This window comes from Aspergillus bombycis (assembly GCF_001792695.1).
Source record: "Aspergillus bombycis strain NRRL26010 chromosome Unknown contig00028, whole genome shotgun sequence".
In the NCBI taxonomy this organism is placed as follows: Eukaryota; Fungi; Ascomycota; class Eurotiomycetes; order Eurotiales; family Aspergillaceae; genus Aspergillus; species Aspergillus bombycis.
In genome coordinates, this window is record NW_019170030.1 from 181,644 (window position 1) to 205,674 (window position 24,031).

Genomic DNA, 24,031 nt, shown 5'->3' on the forward strand with positions numbered 1-24,031 from the left:
GTGCAGGCTACTGGGAGCTATCGGTCCACGTCATGACGTCTGTGCCCTACAGGTCCACATACGAGCGAGGTCCGCAATCGACGAAGGAAAAATGCCTCCTGGCACTTCTATTCTATAATTTTCACCTATAAACCAGACGACTGCAATACTGCTCACTAGCATCTCTTTGCTTACCTTTGCTGCTGTCCAAAGAATTATCTGAAGTAGGAATCGCTCACCCTTTCGTCACGTTAAAACCTCCACCATGGACGAGCCTCAGACCATCGAAACCGATGTTCTTAGTGAGTGATTTTACACATCTCAGTTGAATAAAAGAGCCGACATTGACGGTTTCGAAGTCGTGGGCTCCGGCCCTATTGGGGCGACCTACGCCAGAAAGCTTGTCGAAAGCGGCTTAGAGGTGAAAATGGTGGAAGTGGGAGCCCGGTAAGAGAAAAGTCCTCAAGCCAAGGCGCCGAGTGAGTAATCTGCTCATAGTTCTCCAAGGACGAGTGCCAAACCAGGAGACCACAACAAGAACCCTGCGGCGTTCCAGAAGGACATGGCCTTGTTTGCCCAGTATGTATTTCCTCCTTCCACAACCTGCTATTAGACGGGATACTAATATCAGTTGACACAGGACCATGAAGGTGGGCAATGCTAAATTAGGCCCATCATAGTGATCCTGACTAAGGTGGGTTATAGGCATCTATGTCTGTGGTTTCAGTGCCAACAAAGGACGTTTTTATCCCTAATTCGTCCCCGTTCCCTTTCCCATCGTAAGTAGTAGTGTAGGCGGGGTAATTTGAGCTGTTTTAAGGGTGCTGATGACTGATGAACAACAGGGCAAATCATCTTCTCGATGGAGGAAATGCAGGTCCCGATATCTCAGCGCATGCAGATGCGCGTAATGTTGGCGGGTTGTCGACTCGGTCAGTCAAGAGAACCGCACTTCTTGTATAAATGGGTTGCCATTTTACATCCTCCTGTGCTCTCTGCAAGCTCTTGCTGACTAAAGGGTGTTGTTGATAGTTGGGCCTGCGCCACTCCTCGACCAAATATAAAAACGCGGCCAGATATTTATACATCAGACGAATGGAATGAACTCCTCAAAGAGGCCGAAGGATATATTGGGACCAGTTTGCCTGGCCCCGATTATGTTCTCAAGGATTCTATTCGGCAACAGTTATTACTCGACCATCTATCAGGTGTACTGCCAGATCGCGACCCCCATGCACTCCCTATCGCTGCTAGAATTGACCCCAAGAACCCAACGTTGATTACATGGTCTTCTGCGTATACGGTGCTTGGGCGGATCGTTGAAGATAAAGAGCTCAAGAAAAGATTTGAGTTGCTCCCCGAGCACCTATGTGCGAAATTACAGATCGATGACGCGGGCAAGGGGATCCAATATGCCACTGTGAAGGATCTTGTAAACGGCAAGACCATTCATGTGAAGGCTAAGGCTTTTGTCGTCTCTGGTGGCCCTGTCCAAACGCCACAGTTGCTCTACGCCTCTGGCTTCAGGCCGGAATCAGCGCCTGATAGACAGCTACTTCCCGCATTGGTAAGATATCTGAACGAGCAATCTATGTCTCTAATGTTAACATTGCCAAGGGTCATTTCTTAACAGAAGACACAATGGGCTTCTGTCAGGTCGTCCTATCGAAGGAGCTAATCGGCAAAGTGGAGGAGAATAAAGACTGGAAGGAAAAAGTCAAAGCACACAAAGAGAGCACGGGAGACTCTTTACCAATTCCACTCCATGATTTCGACCCACAGATTACTCTCAAGGTTGAAGAAACCAAGAATTGGCACGTCCAGATCCACGGAGACGGGCTCTCCTCCAGCTCAGCTCCAACAGCCGTGGATAAACGTCTACTTGTTGACCTTCGCTTCTTCGGACCGGTTCAGCCTGAGAAAAACAACCGTGTTACATTCGAGGAACACGCAACAGATGTATACGGTATGCCCCAGCCTACCTTCTACTTTGACGTCCCAAAGAACGACAGAAGTACTTCAAATCGAATGATATCGGACATGGCCGAAGTGGCGAACAAGCTTGGAGGATATCTACCAGGTTCCGAACCACGACTTCTGCCGCATGAGCCGGCTATCTACGCTTGCGGAACTACTCGCGCAGGGAAATCCACCGATAGCACTAGAACGGGAGAAATACCTGAGGATTCGTGCTGTGACGAGTCCTGCAAAGTCTGGGGAATGAATAACCTCTACATTGGGGGTTCAAGTGTCATCCCCGGAGCAAGCAGTGCGAATCCGACTTTGACCGCCATGTGCTTTGCAATCAAAGGCGCAAATGCTATCATCGAAAAGCTTAAACAGACTTGACTTTTGGAATCGGCCGGATTCAATACTGACAGCCCTTAAAGTCGTATGAGCCGGTGCGGGCTAGTCAAAGGAAGTCGGGTTATGCATATACATCCCTTCAGTACACCATGAATCATATATCTGAAAGCATTATGGCCGTAGTCCCTATTTATGTATGTAATTGCGCTTCATTATCGGCGGTCGTCCTGTTTTCACGGGATAGAATACTCCAGACCGATACGATTGTAGAGAAATACGATAGGACGAATGATTGGGACTATCTTCTGATGCATTCCACGAATGCGCGTGTATCAATGCTTCTGGGGAAAGTGAGAAGCAGAGGCAACTATGAATATCTCCCACCTTTTTTGTATTAAACATGTAGCTACTCAATCGCCCTCGTATACCCCACGCGCCACTGAGCCATCCCTGCCCCAGACACCGGATTGTACTTCTACGTGAGTCAGGCCGACGGCTACCCTTCCCAATATAGTACATTATTAATACCAACTCATACATAAGGGAGTTGTATAAGTAAAGGAGAAACAACAAAGTTTGGGATGAAGAGACACCACGTACCGCGACAAAAATCGCCGCTAATGCAGTAAGCCGCCGGTACCTACTCCGACTGGTCATATCGTATGGGGGGGGGTAAGCCCTAAGTCACGTAGCTAAAGTATACTACTAGTAGTAGTAACTACTATCTCTTCGTGTACAACTGACCGTTTCTTCCCCTCTTCCTCCGCCACCTCTACCTACTTTCCTCCCGACAATAACTACATAATCTCTAGCCATGGAACAGCTACCCCCCGCCGGCAACACCACCAACACCAGCGTAGGAAATTGTGTAAGCTCTATCCAACGTATACAATACTGCAACCTGACCAAAGTAGTGTATAGCCCTAGCCTCCGTCCTCGGCAACAAAGTCTCCTTCCCAAACACCCAGCCCTACAACGACTCCATCAGCACCTACTTCTCCCAGCAAAACTCCAACCTCCACCCCGTTTGCATTATCTCCCCAACAACAGCAGAGGACGTCGCCACCGCCATCAACACAATAACCTCAACTGTCGAAACCACCAACTTCGCCATCCGCTCGGGCGGCCACGCCTCCTTCACCGGCGCATCCAACATCGCAAACGGAGTCACCCTCGACCTCCGCGGCCTGGACAGCATAACTGTGAGTCCCGATCGTACGACCGCTTCTATCGGCGTCGGCGCAACCTGGGGCGATGTCTACTCCCACCTCGACCCATTGGACCTCTCCGTCGCAGGCGGACGCGCAGCACAGGTGGGGGTGGGTGGCCTAACAACCGGCGGGGGAATCTCGTATTTCTCCCCGCGGTACGGCTGGACATGCGACACGGTGGCTAACTTCGAGGTCGTCCTCGCCAACGGCACGATCGTCAACGCCAACGAGCATGAGAACCCGGAACTGATGGTTGCGCTGCGCGGCGGATCGAGTAACTTCGGGGTTGTCACGCGCGTAGACCTGAAGGCGTTCGAACAAGGTGCTATCTGGGGAGGAAGCGTTTACCATTCCGTCGATACCTATCAGCAGAACCTCGAGGCGTTTGCGGGGGTAAACTCCGCAGACGGGTACGATGAGTTTGCGTCGCTGATCACCAGCTTTGGGTTCTCGGCACAGGGCAAGGCCGTGGTGAATAGTATTGTGTATACGAAGGCGGAGGAGAATCCGGCCGTTTTTCGCCTGTTTATGAACATCCCCAAGCTGTTGAGTACCGTCAGGATCGCGAGCATGCATGAGATTGCAATGGAGCAGGGGTCGTTCTCAAAGGTTGGGAAGCGGTGAGTTTGGGGGATATCTTATTTCGTTTCGTAGTGGGTCTGGGCTGACTATGTTGCAGGCAGATGAGTGTGGTTACCACTCATGGGTCTACTCTGCCTATGCTGGAGGCGGTTTACCAGCGTTGGGATTCTAGTCTTGCGGGTGTTGAAGATATTCCGGGTATGGTGTGGGCGATTTCTCTGGAGCCGTTGCCGTCGGCTATCTATGCCCGTAATGCCTCGAAGAATGCATTGGGCCTGGATGATGTGTCTGGTTCGCTGGTGGTGACTCTGCTCAGTGCAACTTGGGACAATGAGTCGGACGATGAGAAAGTGGAGAAAGCCGCGCGTGAGCTTTTCGATAATATTGATGACGACGCGCGCAAGTTGGGTGTCTACGAGCCATTCGTGTACCTCAACTACGCAGCGCCGTGGCAGGATCCAATCACCAGCTATAAGAGCAAGAACGTTGAGCTTCTAAAGCGTGTAAGTCAGGACGTCGATCCGAAGAGGCTGTTTCAGACAGCTGTACCTGGAGGATTCAAACTACCGAAGTAAGAGTTGAAGTCGATTAGTGCCTAGTGGACTTATTACAGACATTGCACGTCTAAGTTCATCACCATGCAGAGGTATAATCGCCCATTACTTCTAGAATCTTCCTAGCCCACCAATTCAGCCTTTGTCTACCATTCATGCAATGATTCAGCCGCATGAAGTGTAAGTCATGTGATGAGGGTTATCCCGACCAGCTAGTAGTACAAAGAGATATGTATCACACAGTCTAGCCGTCTTGCAACTTTCTTCCTCGACATACAAGCACCCTGTTCAAAGTTGATCTGTATTCCTCTTTACGCGAGCCATCCATTCTAGTTACCACGGCCTAGTCAACTCCAGCAGACACAATCAAGTAGCTCTAATAGCGCTCCCACTCCATATCCCACCTTGCATTCACAATCCAACCAGCAAACATCACCTTCCACCACATGACCAGCCGCTGAGAATCCATATCGAAGGACCCCTGGTCGCCATCCAAAAGCTTCTACCGGATATCCTGTGGCATCTGAGTCTTCTCGACCGCACATTCCCACAGCCAGCAGGCCCGGAACTAGCCCGGTTGACGTACCAACAGATATACGGACGGGATACATGTCCGGAAGTCGCGGGCGATCTGGTGGTAAGGGATGAGTATTTGAGATGGATGGCAGAGAAGTACCCGGATCAGTAAGTTCTGGCTGAATCTCTACGCACTAATCCCTTATATAAATCCCTATCGCTCATCACTTTCATTAACCTGGGTCAGGTTGATTGACTATTATGGTGTCACATTTGATTATCTTGTCCCAGTGGATGAGCCCAACCCGGAGGTGCTACAGATTAACATTATTGAGATTGAGGATGATAACGGTGTGGATGCAAATACGGGCCTTTTATTCGCGGTCGACCCGGTTGATTATGTTGGGAACAAGGTCCTGGCCGTGTCGAGATGTTGCCAGATGAGAAAGGGCACACAGCATCGCTGGCGGGTGAATGCACTGGTGGACCAGAGGGTCCACGGCGGAGAGAATTTGAAGGGAATGGAAGAATTGGAGAAACATTAACTAGAAGTCAAAGCGAGTCTGTAGTATACTAGAGGAGCTGGACGAATTGATCTTCTGGTTCTGTGGGTACCTTTCCACGGTTCAACAATGCTTGCAAAGACTTTCAGCAGATGATCCTGCGATCCTCTTCCCAGTCGAGTAGCAACCGTATGAGCATTCGTGACTGCGTGAAGCTACTTCTTCCTAGATACTGATCACCCATCCCTAAACCAACAACCAAGCCCCCCAAGCTCCGGGATCAAGCATACCGCACCCCGACCCTGAATACTCGCACCGTAGGCCGGCCGCGCCATCTCCAGATCCGCATCCAACACCGGCACCTACTCCGACCCCGCATTATTAAAGCACGTCTGGCTCGATCTTCAGCCGTCTTGAAGTTTTGATACCGATTCCGTGGCCGTCACGTTGGACTGTAGCGCAAGGACTCGAGGATGTTGGCCGAAATATGCAGCGTCACGTAGATGTGGTGGCTGAGTGTGTATGTGTGCGAGTGGCGACCCGATACTGGGTAGCGAAGCTGGCTATTAGAGCTGTTTGCGGGGAGTCTTTCTTTTTATTGCCTTGTTTTGCAGGTTTTCTGGCGTTGTGTTTGCTCGTCTAGGGTGGTTTTATCTAGGTTTGGTTTGTGTCAAAGGTGAGGGGAGACTCGGATTGAACGAGGTTTGTCAGCCTGGGTCAAACGTGTGACTGTTGCACAGGATTCCATTTGGAGTCTAGGATGTGTTACATTGCCAGGCAGTCATATAAAAGTCGATATTGTAAGTTGAAGTCAATACTCCCACTTTGTCAGTATAAGGCTGGCTTATGCTCTTGGATACAGGTGGCATGATTAATACGCTTGTTGGATCCTACTCCTAGATGTATATCCGTCCCATCCGGTGAATGGGGTGAGGTCAGGTATACCCGATAAGAGGTGTTGTGCTATTGTGTAAGCCTTAACGCTAATGATTGATTATGGACACTGCAGGGTTGTGGTGCAGGAAGGCATAATTCTTGGTTAAATGGCTGGTTTATCTCCTTTCTATCCCAGTGTAGACTGGCTCTAAGCCCACATTTCACCCACCACTCGACCCGATCATTTTAGAAACTTCCTCCTACATGTTGCATGACTGGCACAGCTTCTCGTGGTTCAATCATGTATTGCTTCTGCCAGTCAAGTATAGTTTCCTTGGTTAGGAGTCTCATTCGATTCTTCTTTCCTTCAGCAGTAGCACGATTGGCAACATGATCAAAATGGACACCGTGCCGAGTACTGTACCTGTCAGCTCTTCTATCTCCGGTTTTGTCTGAGCTTAGACTGAACTTACACGGTACAAATTGAAACCCATACAGATAGCTCGACCGGACGATGCTCTGGACTCTTTCCGGTAAGCTCTCGGAGAATCTCAGATCATTGAGGATCCGATCGATACGCTGGAAAAGACATTTAGCTCTATCTTTCATTCCGGACTCACTAAACGTACCTGTTTCTCTTTCAATCCCTCCAGGCCTCCAGAAAGGCTATTGGCAAAGCGCCGTTGAACAACAGCGACCGAAGCCGCCGGACCGACAATGAATCCCAACTGCTGGGAGAGGTAGTAGATCCCGATGGAAGTCGCCAGCCGCTCTTTCGGCGCAGTCAATGACATGCCGATGAATTGTGTGGAGAAGAGTATGCCATTGGACACGCCGGACGGGAAGAGATAGACTAGTTCCCAGGTATAGCAGCCATCGCGGTAGCGAATGTAAATTAGAATAGATAGCAGGGCAGCGGATCCCACTGCTATTACACTCATTGTTTTGTATCGCTTGGTACTTTCCTTTAATCAGCATGGAGCACAAGATATATTGGTCTGCGGGCTCACCGTTTGATGATGGCGCCTGCGATCAAGCCGCCGACTGAGACACCTACCGCGGTGACGACGTAGGTAAAGGATGCGAGGATATCAGTCGCTTTTTCAGCTCGGACAAAGTACGGGACCATGTTACTGCTTAGCTATATTTGAGGGACATGTCAGCAGTGAAACGAGGTTGCTTTCATATCGAACCTACCGCCGAGCGACCTGTTAGTAACATCAATTGTCCCACGAAGTACCCTCCCAAGGGACCTTTGACTAGGCTTAACGGTATCAAAGGATTCCTGGCCCAGTATGCTTCCGTCAAGACGAAGACTGCAACGGCGATTGCGAACGCAGACGCCATTAAGGGTAGCATTGGGTAATCATCTGTCCCGTTCGAGCTTTGGATCAAAAGAAGCAACATGACAATCGCCGTAGCAAAACTGATGATGCCGCCATAATCGATGTGAGATGCTGGGGATCGAGGAATATCCGGGTCGTCATTTGTCTTACTCTGGTTCAACGACGAGGGAAGGCCGTAATATGCGACCATCATACATATAATGATGAGAGGGAGTTGGCCTAGAAACGACCTGGACCGTGTTAGTGTCATAACGCCACACTTGATAACATCACAAAACAAACCATCTCCATCCAAGTGTCGTGATCAGAAAGCCCCCAACTGGGGCTCCCAAGCTGCGACCAGCAACATTGACCACGTTGGCATATCCTCGGAACAGTGCCACCTCGTTTGCGGGCATCAGATCTATCAAATGTTAGCTGCACTTCTATGGATCACATATGGATATACCGGTTATGATAATGGAAACCAGAGCAACCATGCCACCCCCACTAATACCAGCCAGTACTCTAGCCAGGATTAGCTGGATCAAGGAACCACTCGCCCCACTGCGTTGTATTCCAGTCAGCGCTGTAAAAGGTCTGATCAAGCAGAGGCAACTGACCATGCCAGGCATCCCAAAGCAAATAGAAAATAGGCCCAGAGAAGGACATTCTTCCGTCCGTACGAGTCACTGAGCGTACCATACTAACAAAAGTTGCGTCAGTATCACACGATAGACAGATTCCGGGCGACATACCACCGGTAATGAGACGCAATAGCCAAAATTATATGCGACGAGCAGCCATGACCCTTCTGACAGACGGTTGAATTGCGAAGCGATGGAGCTCCATGTTGAGATGACAAGTGACTCGTCGGCAGACGCAAGGAATACGCCTGGGATTTGTCAGAATATTTATGTCACATTGCCATTTGCAGCGCACTCACCAAGAAAAGAACCATAGATGACCAATTTATTGGCGTGTTCAGACTTTCGGCTTAGGTCAAGGTCGGACTCAGGGCTTCCCGGGGTCGTGGGCGAATGCAAAAACGGCGATTCTTCGTCGGCTGTCATTTTGCTCGATTTTCTGAGAGTCGATAGATATCGATTAACACTCGAGTATTTATAGCCACGAATTGGGAGGAACATGGAACACAAGTAGAGATTGCCACTGTCTCATTCGCCGAGTACAATCGATACCTCTGAGTCATTGTCGTTTGCACTAAATTAACAATGCAGGGGAGCGACAAAGATAGTCAATGGATCAGCGGAACAAAGTGATGGGCGCGACTTGTCTGCAGATGGCGTTATTGGCATGGATTCTCCCAGCCACCAATTAGAACACAGCCTTAGCCAACGCTCTTTCTCGACTATGAGATAGGGCACCGGTCATGAACACGTTATCCAGTTAGGGTTGGCGATAGAGCATAACACAAACAGGGTTCACATCTCCAGAACTTGATATATGTGGTTTCCTGTTACTTCTCTTCTTACTATAAGTTACTGACCGATCTTTTTTCTAAATGTAGAGGGAGTACTTTACTACTTGTGAACGGTTCTTGTGTAGAAACTTTGCGAAGCGATCCGGGATGTTGAACACTTAAAGAAGCGCCTTCAAGCCAGCCTACTAAAAAACTCACTAACCCCCGAGAAACCGCATCGACACTGACAAATGAGATGGCCAACATATACTAGAAGTACTTATGAACGGTTCTTGTGTAGGAACTTTCAATGCGACTTTCCCTTTCTGGAATAAGACTAGCTCAAGGCCGCTTTTTGCTCAGTGATTTATCCTGGAGCGTGGTGCGAGGGTGACGTGCGTGTGCTGAGCAATCCCTGAGTGTTCAGTGAGCATTGAGCCAGAGCCGGAGTGATCCGGGATAATCACCTGGATATAAATAATTTACTTCAACATTCTGAACCTTGATTTCCATAAGCCATTGCCCTTTAAAGACCAGTGTCCGCAACTCCTTCCTTGACAAAGTTGGCGCAAGTTATCCGTGTTCGGTTCCCAAAATGCAATACAATTGATTTATTGCCTATGAATTGCTCATCGTTTGCCGAAAGGCTTACAAAAGGGTCGTTATACTCCTCTTCGAAGGGATCCTGGGTGACCTTCCCATGTTTCCCACTCAGATCACCTATTTGGCAGGTTTGGGCTGCGGACGGGTTGCAAGGCGGTTTCTCCCCTCGGTTAAAAGGATCCAAGTGGCTAAGAGTCGCAGTGCAGTTGCCATCGCTAGGAACAGCTGCGTTATGTATATGGTACACTAGCTAAGATGTTAGATACCAAGGCATATTTATGAAGAACCGGGGTAACATACGAAATGGACCACCCTCTTCCGGGAGATTGGAAAACGATACTGTAAAGTCTACGCCTTTACCATCGGCAGCGGACTGGGCCCTTATAGACCCATCGATGTTTCCAACTAGAGAACCCTTTTCAAAGAATGGATTCTTGGGTAGTTTGGCTTCATAAACATGCTCTTTGAAAGAAGCAGTAATCTCTGGTGCATCCTGGGTCTGGGCGATAACACTTGTTGCAAGTGTGGCAGCAATGATGCTACGTAGATACATGTTGACTGATCTGAATACCAGAGGGAACAAATAACGTTGGAAGTATATGTTAACGGGGATAAATCGGCTGGATAATACAAGAAGGACAAGAAAGTTAGGAAAGTAAAGACAATCCAATATCCTTGCGGTCGGTCAGGGGCACAATATAAATAAGAACCGATGGGGCTCAAGATCTGCCGATCACTTGACTATTGAGTACAATCCTCATGCTAGTATCAATGAACGGCGGGTACTGCCCGTATAGAATTCTTACTATGGTATTAAAATAGTTGATCGTCAGAGCTAGACCACATTTGGAGCGAGCTGAACCCCCGGATCTCACTGTTGGCCTATTATTGGAGGGGACAGGGCCCATATTTGTGCATCATGGGTAATTCAGTGGACCACCAACCTCTCTACTTTGTCATCTGGGCTAAAGTTCGGCTTACTGGAATTCTTGATACATGAATAGAAACCGGTATTATCACAAGTTGTAGCCAACTGAATAAGTTGGCCAATATCACTGGCGGTTCTCCGCCGGTGGGTGTTCGACAGCCTAAAGGAATTTTCAGCGTAAAAGGAACATTAGTTACAGTTAGCAGTATAAACTACTCCCGGAGCGCTCACTTGTTCTTTCTGCGATGAAGCCGCCGGCAATCGGACCAACAGCTGGGCCGAGGAGAGGTGCTGATCACTTATGTGGTATCCTCACAAAAGCGGCGGCACCCGTATTAGGCAAGTGCACAAGAACCCGTTCATTATAGAACTAGTAGGTCCTTTGATCTTAAGATAGTCTCTTCAAGGCATCGTATGGAGATAGGAGAAATGGCTGATGTTATATGTCCCGCCCCTTATATGCTTGGCTTGATAGCAAATCACAAGACACCTACGATGACATGCAAATAAAAGCTTTGGCCAAGTGACTCAAGCTTTACAAGACCCTCTTATGAACGAGACCAGAGAAAAGGTCCATGATAAAAAAAATTGTATCGAAATACTGAAGAATGAGAACTATTGAATTGGTTTATTACTAATAAGGCAAATATATAAATTACTTTCACATTCAGTTTGCTCCGTCATTAGGGCGGAATACAACCTTCTCACCAGACACACCCTCCTTATTCTTCGCAAGGGCCTGTTCCACGGCATTCAGTCCCCCTTGAACCAGATGCACCCGGTTGGGGACGAAAAGGTTCTTAGCGATATAGCCATCCTCGCCGCCGAGATGTTTCACCAAAGGTTCGCTGAGATAACGCAACGCCGGGGAGCTGCCCAATCCCAAGACCTGCTTGACCGCAACCTTCGGCTCTTTCGACTGACCGAGGGCAATAGCATCAGCGTCGGCACCCTGGACCGTCACAATCTTATCGGCGCCTTCCGTAGCCTGGACGATCTCAACACCCAATGCTTGCGTCGCCTTCACCGAGATAGCATCAAACACGAATTCCAAAGGCAATCCGCCGATGGCCGCCTTGAAATCCTCCGGGCTCGAATGGGCCCGGTCCAGCACCACATGTGCGCCTAGCTTCTTGACGCACTCGTGGTTTTGCAGGCTTGCGTTGGTCACGATCTTTTCAAAGCCCGACAGCCGAGCGAGTTGGATGGCATATTGGCCCACGGACGAGGCGCCTCCGATGATCACGACGGCCTTGCCCTTTCCGACCTGTGGGCCATTCTGGTCCCACGGTGGGGTCAACCCGTGGCCGGACTTGTCGTAGAAGGCCGTAACAACCGCCACGGTCGCGAGACTGATGCCTGCCGCTTGGTCGTCGCTAATGCTGCTGGGGGTCTTGGAGACCAGTGTGGCCGGCATCTTACAGTATTGTTGGAAGGTCGACGAGTCATATCGGCCAATGATCCCCTGGAAGAAGACCCGATCGCCAACAGCGAAATTGGAAACGTCGGCTCCGACGGCAACAATCTCTCCCGCGGCATCGGATCCTAACACGGCTGGGTACTCTTTGATGAAGACGTTGTAGTCACGGATCTTCCAGTCGACCGGGTTGATGGCTGTGGCAGTGATTTTGATCGCAACTTCGCCCGATTCAAGTGGTTGCAATGAGCGGTTAGAAACAACATGTTGGGCGTGGGGCTCGTTGACCGTAGCCGCTAGGAATGTGTCGGGGACGGGCATCTTGTGTGATTTGATTCGGGGAATATGCCGTCACAGCGATGGTAATTTGAGATATAGCAACGGTCGGCTATAATCAGCACGACTGGACCGATTAATATATCACCGAGAAGGAAAATGGAACGACGCCGAAACCATCATCGTCGCCGGCGCTGATGAATCGCTGACTAATGTCACTCATATCACTAATCCAATAAAATCACGGGTTTTCTATCACTAATCGTGTTCACTCATCTTTATTACGTCTTCCATTTGGGCGTGGGTTAAACCTTTTTCCCCGCCATGAAAAGTCACATCTAGATGGATCGAGATAGATCTATGTACCACGGTTCAGGGATCTTGCTTCCAGAACTAAGGGTCGCTAGCATAACACTTCCCTGGAAATACAGCTGGGACTATCGTGGTTAGCCTCCGTTCACTTCAAAGAGCTAGGGCTAGGTGGGCTTCTTTGCCATCAATGAATTGTTATCGCAGTCACTCTGAACGACATTTTCAGCCAATGACTTCTTTTATAGTGTGGATTAAATCTTGACACTCATATAATTGGATGGTCCCCACCTTCGTTTGCAATGGTCTGAACAGGACTGGTTAATCCTCGGCGTATGGTAAATGCGACGTTGGCAATAGGGCTAGTAGGATACACAGGGATCACAACTACCCCTCATAACAAGAGAATCAAATTGAGTTTATAACTTGTTGAGTAGCTACCTACGGCATCCGGTTTCTCTATGCGAATCATGAGCTTGTTGAAAACTCCCCCTTCTGCAACGCGTACATGTAGGGTTCGAGGTCGATTCTTGCACGTTCTCGGATGAATATGTAGCGCACCCAACTTTTTCGTAGTTAATCAGACATCGGGGAAATGGATGAAAAGGTCCTCAGTACTGGGAACGTCATCTCAACACAAAACCGGCGCTATTGACGTGCGCAACTTGAAAAGCACATCTTAGATCAACTGTTCAAAATCCATCTGTCTTCAACCTCCTCCGGTAGAGCGTTATTAAAATTGTCCCCAACCTCCCTCAGATCCAAGATTGGACTGCCTTCATCGTGGAACACTTCCAGTCGACCATCAGGCTGTCCCCTGGCAAAGGCTACCACCATCTTCAATAACGCCACGAACCTACGTAGGTTGTGCTCCTCCTCTGTTTCCCACTTTTTGGCCGTCTCGCGAGCGTCAATCTTGTGTATTTCTTCGAACGTTCCAGAACGATGAAAGGCGAGGACCATGTTGGGAATCTGGGCGATCCATAAGCGAGGCATCTCTTCCCATAGGAAGTCCTGTTCCTTTCTGCGAATCGAGCGGGTTTTGAGATCAAATATAGCTGCCTGAGGAATGTAGCCGCCCCCGGTCTCCTTGGTCAGAGCCTTGCCGGACGAGCGATAGGAACTGACTGAGGCATCATTGAACGCGCATAGGAGTTGATCGATCGTCTCCTCGGCTTTGTCAGTAGGTCTCCGCTTTCTCACGTCTTCTCCTAAGGCTTTCTGATCAATCAGATCAGGGTGATATCCATCCCCCTCGAACCGCACCAGACAGTTCAGCCCACCAAGGGAATACTGGATAATTCGCTGATGCGACTCGGATCCTTGGACGTCTGGATCCCAAGTCGTGTAAGTCTCTGGGAAGGTGTGACCGTACCCCCGAACGTCAGCAATCGTTTGAGTGGGTGAATTCTCCCTGCGGATGAGGAACACTGTCTTTCCGACACATTGCACAACAAATCGAAACCTTTTATCGATGTTCCTAGCAAAACGCAGAAGATTCCCCAGCGTACTACCACAGCCCACGATGTCTACTTTAGCGGCGGGGAAGTCCGGATACTGTTCAAAGACCGCTTCGATGGCCGGCTGGAAGGGATGGGAAGGGTATCGGGCGGCATTCTGATCACGAAAGTATTGACCCGCGTCTTCTTTGAGTTTTGTCGGCTTAGGTAAAGGGGTCCAGGCAGGTGGTTTCCCTATTGTAGAGTTAGACATGGCCTGATCTCGCTCCTTATAGACATACCTGGGATCATAACGGTGGCAGTCTTTCGATTCAACCAGTTGTACGATGCAATATCACGGACATCGGTGATTTTCCAGTTATCCTCGGAAAGATCCAGATCATTATGCTCAATACTTGCCAAAACAGGACCCAGCCGAGGCGAAGGTGGCTGGGTACCCTCTGGTCTTCTCCACGGACCGTTCCTTTCTACGCCTCCTCCTCGTGAGCGACGGTATCTAGCCCTCGGAGATTGCATGTTGGATGGATAATGATGCCACATTTGGGCCAGGGAGAGGAATCCCCCTCAAGGAGCGCAATGCACTCGAGACGACAATGACCAAAGTACGAACAACCCCGCAAGGCTGACTGCTTCGCGCTGTGTAGCTCAGTGCATCGACGTGTCTGCGGTCGATTGGCTGTCAGTGGTTTCTTATCCTGCATTGCGGCCTGGTGGGCTCAGTCTATCTTTCGAGCTCCAGTATTAGTAGCCCCTTGATGAACCGGAGCGAAATCCTTTTTCATCCACATCATCTATCGCCGCCATGTCGCCACGCTCAGCCAGATTGCTCAAATTCTTTAACTTGGTTGCCCAGGGGAAAAGAGCCATCGTCAACCTCGACAGTCTAAAGCTGTTCTTGGAATCTATTCAGGATCAATCCAACCGCTCTGGGTGCATTGAGCGCATCATCGCCAGTCCGGCCGCTCGTACGGCGCTCCACCGGGGCCTGCGGTTCAATATCACCCCGCAGTTTATTGACCAATACACGACACCATTTCTTCACTATCTCGCAGACCCTGAGATCAAGCGGCTCTGTAACGGCCAATTCCTGCAAGACATTCTGACCCTCATTGTGGAGCCAAAGACACTATGGACGGCGTTTGTAGATGGTTTCAAGAAGAAGGAGTTATCCGAATCCAGTGTCCACGCGTTGGCCTGGATGGTCGTCGAATTGCTCTCCTTTCCGCCCTCGTCGACCATCGATATTAGAGGCGACGCCCAAGAGATGATCGACGATGGATCGCTGCTGCTCTCATCATCCGCCCAAGTCCGAGCACTCGGACAGAAAATTCAGCACATGTTAATAATCAAGTCGACGAGTGCGCCCTTTAGCCCCGATTGTGCACCCGGTGGGCGACACGACAATGACTTTCTGGATTTTCGCACGGTCGCCATATACCCAACCGCCCATGAGTTCGCATCGACTGAAAAGCCGTTCTATCGGCGCATGGACGAGATATCAGAACTGCCTCGCGAACAACGCCTCCCAGCCCATCTGGACAATCAGTTTCGACTGATGCGAGAGGATATGCTATCTGAACTCCGCGAGGACATCCAGATAGCCTTAGGAAAGAAAAAAGGAAGAAGAGCGGCGTCCTTGCTCCAGAAACTATCGATTGTAAACATCCTTTGCGGCGATGATCGGCGCCTGCGTCCTTGTTCCCTCGCGATTTCCTGCGCGAAGGGACTGAACTCCCTCTCTACTCGCTCCGCGGACGAACGAAAGAAATTCCTAAATGATAACCATAGCTTTCTGAAACATAACTCCTTTGGATGTCTGCTTCGTAATCAAGAAATCATCGCGTTTGCCACCCTCGATCGGAATGTCGGTCAACTCTGCCTTGACGTCCCGGTGATTACGCTGCGGGTTTTGGGGGAGCACGCGATGCAGAAGACATTGGCAGCGTTCAAACTCTACAACGATATCCATTTCGTGCTGGTCGAAGCTGCGGTCTTTGCGTATGAGCCGATCTTGAAATGCCTTCAAGATAAACCAGACCTGCCATTGTCGCGGGAATTGCTCGAATATCAACGTGGGGGACTTGCTGAGCCATCGGGCCTCATCCCAGATGATATTGTGGAGAACATACGAAACACGGGTGATCAAAACATCCAACATCTGATTGGTACCAAAACACCAGTAAACCTTGATCGCACTCAGCTTGACTCGTTTGTTTCTGGCTTGACGCAGACAGTTAGTCTCATACAAGGGCCTCCAGGTAATCTCTCCTCCAAAAAGTCCCAAATGTAGCTGACGTCCCAGGAACTGGAAAATCCTTTATAGGGGCTTTGTTGGCCAAGGTCTTTCATGACCACAGTCAAGAGGCCATTTTAGTGATGTGCTATACAAATCATGCACTCGATCAGTTTCTGGAAGATCTTCTCGATATTGGAATCGACTCGTCGTCAATTGTTAGACTGGGATCTAAATCCACCGCTCGTACTGAGCCCCTAAGTCTATCCTCTCAAAGGTCCTCGTATAGACATACTCAGAGTACCTGGGGCGTGATTGATGGATATAAGAACGAAGCAGCCGATTGCAAGGATCGGCTGATGCCGGCGTTCCAAAAGTATGTCGACTTCAAGGTTAATGCACGCACCATGCTTGAGTTTCTCGAATTCGAGGATCCATCCTTCTACAGTGCATTCATGCCACCGGAGAATGACGACGATATGACCATCGTCGGCGAGAAAAGAAAACAAGTCGATTCACATTATCTCTACGATCTTTGGGCAAGGGGACGGGAACAACCCGGCTACGTGAAGCTAGACAGCTATGCACACTCTCAGGATGTCTGGTCATTCGATATGCCCACACGTCAAGCGTATATCCAGACATGGTCTCATCAAATCCTTGAAGAACAAGTCAGCAACCTACACGAATCCATGCGCGGTATCGACCAATGCCACAGACATATAGAGAAAGTCTGGAATCAAAGAACCCACTCCATTCTCAAGTCTAAACGCATCATTGGGTGCACTACTACTGCGGCCGCCATGTACACGGAAGACATTCGTGCTGCGTCTCCTGGAATCATTCTACTTGAGGAAGCTGGCGAAATCCTGGAGTCACATGTTCTGGCGGCCATGAATTCAGAAACCAAACAATTAGTGTTGATCGGGGACCACCAGCAGCTACGACCAAAGATTAACAGCTATGTGTTGTCGGTAGAACGAGGTGATGGATATGACCTTAATCGGTCCTTGTTTGAACGACTGGTCCTGGCCGGATATCCCCATTCTACCCTAGCTACACAACACCGAATGTGCCCGGAGATTTCCTTCTTGGTGCGAAGTCTTACATATCCCGCTTTAGAAGATGCGCCAGCCACGCTGTCTCGTCCCGCCCCTCGCGGACTACAGGATCGAGTGATCTTCTTTCATCATGAAAATCCAGAGACGAACTTCGCCCGTGTCTCAGACCGTCGAGATGAGGGGGCAAAAGGGAGCAAGACAAATCCATTCGAGGTGGACATGGTTCTGAAAATCGTCAAATATCTAGGACAGCAGGGGTATGGAACTGACAAGGTTGTGGTACTAACCCCGTATCTGGGACAGCTGCATCTGCTGAGGGATCGGCTAAGAAAGGATAATGACCCTGTGTTAAATGACTTGGACTCTCACGATCTTGTGAGAGCTGGACTGCTTTCACAGGTCAGTGCAAATTATTCCAAGCGACCGATTCGACTGTCAACAATAGGTAGGCGAAAGAGATATGCCCTTCGTTTATACAATACAATGCTCATCAAGACTAGACAACTACCAAGGTGAAGAGAGTGAAATCGTCGTGTCCACTCTAACCCGCAGCAACAACGCCGGCGATATCGGCTTCATGGCAGCTCCCCAGCGTTTAAATGTTCTCTTATCTCGTGCTCGAAACATTCTCATTATGGTTGGAAATGTCAATACGTTTGTCAACAGCCGAAAGGGAAAGGATGTCTGGGTCCCCTTTGTCAATAATCTTAAAGCCAGGGGACACTTGTATGATGGACTACCGGTGAGGTGCGAACAGCACCCAGCAAGGACCGCAATAATTAAAACAATAGAAGAATTTGATGCTGAATGTCCAGATGGAGGGTGTGTTTTACCTTGGTAAGTCTTCCCTTGGCATCCGATATATTATGGCAAGTAGCTTAACATTCTAGTGGCGTCAAATTGGCCTGCGGCGTACATACATGCCCATACAAATGCCACCAACTGTCGGATCACTCTAGAATGCAATGCCAAAAGATCACAGAATGGAATTGTGCCCGCGGTCACAAAATAACCTGTCCCTGCTTCCAAGCTAACGGTACATGTCAACCATGTGCTGCTGAAGATCGAGCCGAGGAAGCCAAGAAAAGAAGAGATATGAAGCTCGAGCTGGAGAGAGAGAGAAAACAGAAAGAGTACATCAGAGAGTTGGCGGAGTTACAAGACGAAATTTCCCATGAGAGACGATTGCAAAGAGAGAGGCGGGAAGATGAAGATCGACAGAGAGTTCTAGCACAACATCGGAATGACCTGAATGGGTTGAAATCTGACTCTTTAAACCAGCGCAATACCGTGATCGATATGTCTACAGCTGGGAGTTCCACTGCCTCAACCGCAACTAGCAACCGTAATGGGAACGTCAGCCCAATCTCCTCCAGTGCTCACCCGCCAAGCTCTACTAAGAAACATAAAGATCGGGATGGGAAAAATAACCCAACAAAGCCGGTTTCGCCAACGGCCAGGCCATACAACTCATCTGCAAAGGACGATTGGGACTATCAGAAACAATTTCAAGGCGCACGCAGTGACAGCATTGACAAATTGATGGCTATGATCGGACTTGAGCAAGTCAAAGACAAGTTTCTCACCATCAAAGCTCGAGTTGATACGGCATTGCGGCAGGGCGTTGATCTGAGCAAAGAGCGTTTTGGCTCTGTCCTGATTGGGAATCCAGGAACTGGTACGCATTCTGGCCAGAGAATAGATATGGAAGTCTAACCTATGACAGGCAAAACAACAGTGGCTCGACTGTATGCCAACTTTCTTGGTGCTGTTGGAGTCCTCCCAGGCAGTTATTTTGCAGAAACAACGGGTTCGATCCTCGCGAATGAAGGCGTGTCAGGTTGCCAAAAGAGGATTAACACTATACTCAACAGCGGCGGTGGAGTTCTTTTCATCGACGAGGCATACCAGTTGACAGAGGGCCAGACCCAAGGAACACAAGTCATGAACTTTCTCTTAGCAGAAGTCGAGAATCAAACGGGAAAAATGGCGGTTGTGTTGGCTGGGTATCGCACACATATGGAGAAGTTCTTCGCGCATAATCCTGGTTTACCGAGTCGGTTTCCACATGAATTTAAATTTGAAGACTACACTGATAGCGAGTTGCTTCAGATCTTCGAATATAACATCAATCAAACATATCAGAGCCGGATGAAATTAGAAGGTGGCATGGGTGGTCTCTACAGCCGCATTGTGTCTCGTCGCGTTGGCCGAGGACGTGGACATGAAGGATTTGGGAATGCGCGTGCTATTCAAAACACCTGCTCAAGGATATACGATCGGCAAGCAACTCGGCTTAAAATGGAAATGAAGAAGAACGCCACAGTGGACGACATGCTCTTAACCAAGGAAGATCTCATTGGCCCCGAGCCATCACAGGCTCTACAGAACTGCACTGCGTGGCAGAAACTTCAGACAATGATTGGGCTTGATACCGTCAAGAAGAGTATCGAGGCATTCTTGGATAGCATGCAGTATAACTATCTTCGTGAGTTGGAAGAAAAACCACTGTTGGAATTTACCTTGAATCGTGTGTTTCTGGGCTCCCCAGGGACCGGAAAGACGAGTGTTGCGAAATTATATGGTCAGATTCTGGTTGATATTGGCTTTTTGTCTAATGGGGAGGGTGAGTGACTAGTCCACAAATGCCAGGCAAGCTGTACTAACTTGCCAAGTCATTGTTAAAAATCCTGCGGACTTCATGGGAAGTGTGATCGGTGAATCTGAAAAGAACACGAAGGGCATCCTCGCATCAACAGTCGGGAAAGTCCTTGTTATTGACGAAGCATATGGACTTTTCGGCGGAGGAGGTACAAAGAATAAAGCAGGCTCTCACACGAACCAATTCAAAACAGCTGTCATCGATACAATTGTCGCGGAAGTACAAAGCGTTCCGGGGGATGACCGTTGCGTCCTGCTCCTAGGATATAAAGATCAAATGGAGGAGATGTTCCAGAATGTCAACCCAGGGCTCACCCGACGGTTTCCTCTGGATTCTGCCTTTACATTTCATGATTTCACGGATGCTGAAATGGGCCAGATCTTTGATCTGAAATTGACAGAGCAAGGCTTTGATACTACCACTCTCGGGAGAAAAGTTGCGATGGATGTTCTCGGGAGATGTCGAAACCGGCCTCATTTTGGAAATGCTGGCGAGATTGATATCCTACTAAACAAGGCCAAGCTTAACCACCAGAAAAGAATCAACAGTGGCCAATCACGTATATCGTCTACCTTTGTGCCTGAAGACTTTGATGAGGATCATGATCGCGGACAGAAGGCAGAGGCTAACGTACCGAAACTGTTTGAAGGGACCGTGGGATGTGAGAAGATCATCACTCAGATGGAGGAATATTGTCGAATTGCTAAAGGAATGAGGGCGCTGGATTTGGATCCTCGGACACAGATTCCATTTAACTTTTTGTTTCGTGGACCTCCAGGTACTTCAATTTCCTGTCGTGTTGGCCATCAATTTACTAATAGGATGAGTAGGAACTGGCAAAACCACTACAGCCCGCAAGATTGGCCAGCTATACTATTCCATGGGCCTTCTCTCGTCTACAGAGGTGATTGAATCGTCAGCCACCGACCTTGTTGGCCAGTATATCGGCCACACCGGTCCCAAAACACAGGAATTGCTGGAGAAAGCACTCGGTAAAGTCCTGCTCATAGACGAGGCATACAGACTAGCCGAAGGGCAATTCGCTAAAGAGGCCATTGATGAGGTTGTCGCTTGTATTACCCATCCCAAGTACGCACAGAAATTGGTCATTATCCTGGCCGGGTATGAAGAGGATATTAACAGGCTCATGGCCATCAACCCAGGGTTGACGAGTCGATTTCCGGAGTCGATTGCGTTTAACGGACTTGATCCCAACGCATCGATCACACTGTTAACTACCCTATTTAGAAAGCAGAGAGATAAACTGAGAGAAAAGGGGAAAGAATTCAACATTGGCGTCTTGGACCATCTACCACCTAACTTACGCGGGAATATGCACTCCTATTTTGCAGAACTCTGCCAAACGCCCAATTGGGCCAATGCAAGAGATATCCAGGATCTGGCTAAGAAGATCTTTGCCAAAGCAATTCAAAATATTGGTGGTGGAAGACTAGTTCTTACAGAGCATGATATTGTGATGCAGATGGGCCGGATGGTTAAAGAACGTTCAAGTCGGTCGAGAGTCGGTCATCGTCATGCCGGGCCTGCTTTTAACCACTTGCCAACTGCTACGGATACACAAGACAAGGCTCAACCCGGAACGAACAGCAGTGTGTCCACAAGTACGACCACGATGACTACGAACGCAAACACCCAAGCGCCATCGCCAGATCCCCATGCGATTGATCCAGCAACACCCACGCTGAGCACGACTATTCCACGAGATGCGGGAGTATCAGATGCGATATGGAACCAGCTACAACTTGACAAGCTGAATGCACAGCAGTCAGAACAAGGATATGACCGTCTTCTTAACGACATTCGAACGTTAGAAGATGCATTCAATCAACAACACAAACCTGCCGACACCAATTCGGCAAACGACCCCGCGACCAAGCTGGCCCGTGAAAAAGAACGCATCCGCCGCGAACTCGAACGAAGAGCACAGGAAGAGGAGCTAGAGAAGCTACGCAAGCAGAAAGCTCAGGTCGAAGAGCGGAGGAGGAAAGAGGCCCAAGCACAAACAAAACTAAGACAGATGGGAGTTTGCATCATGGGGTACCGGTGGATTAAGCAGAGTGGTGGGTATCGGTGTGCGGGAGGCTCACATTGGGTGTCAGATAAGCAGTTAGGTATTTAGTTTTCCTAGGTTAGCTTTTACAGATATGAGTCCGTGGGAATGATCCCATTGAGAGGTATACTCCAGCTGTAGCCATAGTAGCTGCGTGGCTTAAAGCAGATACAGGTGTGGGACCTTCTATTACTTGAGGTGCTCAAACAAATGTGCCCCTGACTGAATTTTGGTTATTCTATTAGTTTCTATACTGTCCCTCTTAAAGCGGTACGGGTTCAGCGGGTTAGCAACCCCTTCCCAGCCATGTTGATAGATTCAAGCAACTGAGGTAACCCAAGGAACTCAACTTAGTAGTTTCCCATCTCAGCATTACATGTGTGTCCGTTATATTCGTCGAGAGGCCAGTTGGCCAGTTGACATCTCTCTATTGGACCTACCCACGATAATAATAAGCAGCGAGTTAGGCTGCAAGATAGCAGAGGTTGGATTAACACGGAGCACATACACCGCTAAGACTAACTACCACACTAAAGACAGTGGTCTCCATTATTTTGTTAACGTAATTTTGTATGTGTAAGTCAAAGACACAATGCATCAAGATTTCAAGCCAAGGGACAGGTCAGAGTTGCTCTGTCTCTAGAACCTTTGATCAGGTTTCCATTGTGACATACAACGGCGACACCGTTGTCCTTGATGATACCCTCCGGTGGCTAAGCCGATTGGAAGTTCCAAACTTGCCTCGGTGGTATCTGGGCCTGAGGTGATGGCAGGTGCCCATACCGTATGGCTCTTTTACGCATTGTTATTCGCGGGATATATGTTCCGTCTCATCTAAGTACATTACACAGTCCATTACTTGAGATGATCCTTACCAAGGGCACATGTGCCACGACCAAGGGCCAGCAGGGGAGGATAGACTCCAATGAAAACTGCTCCGTCATATACAGGGTTCCAGGGTGTGAGATGAGACGATGCAGTGGGAACATCGGAATTTCATCGAATATGGGAGATGGCAAAACGAAATCATCCCAATCGGATCCAAACGAAGTCCTCGGGTTCTGAAGACACTCGAAGAGATACAATCGCACGTGAATTACATTCTTCGTTTGGATGTCGAAGAGAAATCCTGCCTATAAGGAAAATGCAGGTTCATCTAGGGCTAAAGTGATCGGTCTCTGGCCTCCATGAACCTGAGCACAGCATCGAGAGATTCGAAGGATTTCTGAAGGCAGCTGGAGCGGTCTCTGTCTGCTTTCCAAACGTCTCGGCAGGCGCTAAGGGTACCGTGAATCGTCTGTCGAGCTTGCTTCCTGCAATCGCAATCATTCGACGGCTCCAGCGGTGACTCTGGTTGCAGTATACGCAGGGCAATCGTCATCGCGGCGAGAAAAAATTCCTGTCGAAAAAGTCGCGCGTAAAAGCGTGTTGGGACACCACACAAGTCAGCACCTGCTTGACATAGGCTGTTTTGCTCCGAGAGCAATGAAAGGCAGCATTCGAGCGTGGACCAATACGAAATTGGATACAGAACGTGGGCCATCTCTTGGCGACAGAGATGGCTATGGAGTGCCAGGAGTACTCGACGGAACAGAATATTAATCATAGGCCATATGGCATGGCACTGGGAGATAGTAGCCTCTGATTCATGCACGCGATCGGCGGTGGTCATAAGCCGTTGATGATAATGGCCCAAGAGCTGGCGTATCTGGCGATCATACATAATAGCCGAGTCATA

General features: G+C 49.1%; 7 protein-coding genes across 7 annotated transcripts; 3 read left to right on the plus strand and 4 right to left on the minus strand.

Moving 5' to 3' along the window:
• Positions 1-244: 244 nt before the first annotated feature.
• On the plus strand, positions 245-2,328 carry ABOM_005019 (uncharacterized protein; the record flags this gene model as incomplete). Its single annotated transcript, XM_022532148.1, has 8 exons — positions 245-281; positions 339-426; positions 487-558; positions 620-629; positions 685-758; positions 825-911; positions 1,012-1,546; positions 1,597-2,328. 8 exons carry the CDS (start codon positions 245-247, stop codon positions 2,326-2,328), a joined length of 1,635 nt encoding a protein of 544 aa, XP_022390561.1.
• Positions 2,329-3,100: 772 nt separating this feature from the next.
• On the plus strand, positions 3,101-5,694 carry ABOM_005020 (FAD-binding oxidoreductase; the record flags this gene model as incomplete). The annotated part of the gene is made up of 5 exons (XM_022532149.1): positions 3,101-3,154; positions 3,201-4,117; positions 4,177-4,650; positions 5,060-5,317; positions 5,397-5,694. The coding sequence occupies 5 exons, from the start codon at positions 3,101-3,103 to the stop codon at positions 5,692-5,694; spliced, it is 2,001 nt and encodes a 666-aa protein (XP_022390518.1).
• A 1,181-nt stretch (positions 5,695-6,875) lies between these two features.
• ABOM_005021 (MSF multidrug transporter) lies at positions 6,876-8,926 on the minus strand (the record flags this gene model as incomplete). Its single annotated transcript, XM_022532150.1, has 10 exons — positions 6,876-6,946; positions 7,002-7,107; positions 7,158-7,488; positions 7,539-7,669; positions 7,726-8,104; positions 8,157-8,277; positions 8,323-8,420; positions 8,477-8,559; positions 8,612-8,748; positions 8,800-8,926. 10 exons carry the CDS (start codon positions 8,924-8,926, stop codon positions 6,876-6,878), a joined length of 1,584 nt encoding a protein of 527 aa, XP_022390519.1.
• Positions 8,927-9,799: 873 nt separating this feature from the next.
• Positions 9,800-10,429, minus strand: ABOM_005022 (uncharacterized protein; the record flags this gene model as incomplete). The annotated part of the gene is made up of 2 exons (XM_022532151.1): positions 9,800-10,122; positions 10,177-10,429. 2 exons carry the CDS (start codon positions 10,427-10,429, stop codon positions 9,800-9,802), a joined length of 576 nt encoding a protein of 191 aa, XP_022390516.1.
• A 1,042-nt stretch (positions 10,430-11,471) lies between these two features.
• Positions 11,472-12,542, minus strand: ABOM_005023 (zinc-binding alcohol dehydrogenase family protein; the record flags this gene model as incomplete). The annotated part of the gene is made up of 1 exon (XM_022532152.1): positions 11,472-12,542. One exon carries the CDS (start codon positions 12,540-12,542, stop codon positions 11,472-11,474), a length of 1,071 nt encoding a protein of 356 aa, XP_022390517.1.
• A 948-nt stretch (positions 12,543-13,490) lies between these two features.
• On the minus strand, positions 13,491-14,782 carry ABOM_005024 (uncharacterized protein; the record flags this gene model as incomplete). The annotated part of the gene is made up of 2 exons (XM_022532153.1): positions 13,491-14,500; positions 14,548-14,782. The coding sequence occupies 2 exons, from the start codon at positions 14,780-14,782 to the stop codon at positions 13,491-13,493; spliced, it is 1,245 nt and encodes a 414-aa protein (XP_022390522.1).
• Positions 14,783-15,068: 286 nt separating this feature from the next.
• ABOM_005025 (uncharacterized protein) lies at positions 15,069-22,362 on the plus strand (the record flags this gene model as incomplete). The annotated part of the gene is made up of 8 exons (XM_022532154.1): positions 15,069-16,524; positions 16,569-18,005; positions 18,061-18,302; positions 18,352-18,397; positions 18,624-19,238; positions 19,287-20,186; positions 20,236-21,000; positions 21,053-22,362. 8 exons carry the CDS (start codon positions 15,069-15,071, stop codon positions 22,360-22,362), a joined length of 6,771 nt encoding a protein of 2,256 aa, XP_022390523.1.
• Between the last annotated feature and the right edge of the window lie 1,669 nt (positions 22,363-24,031).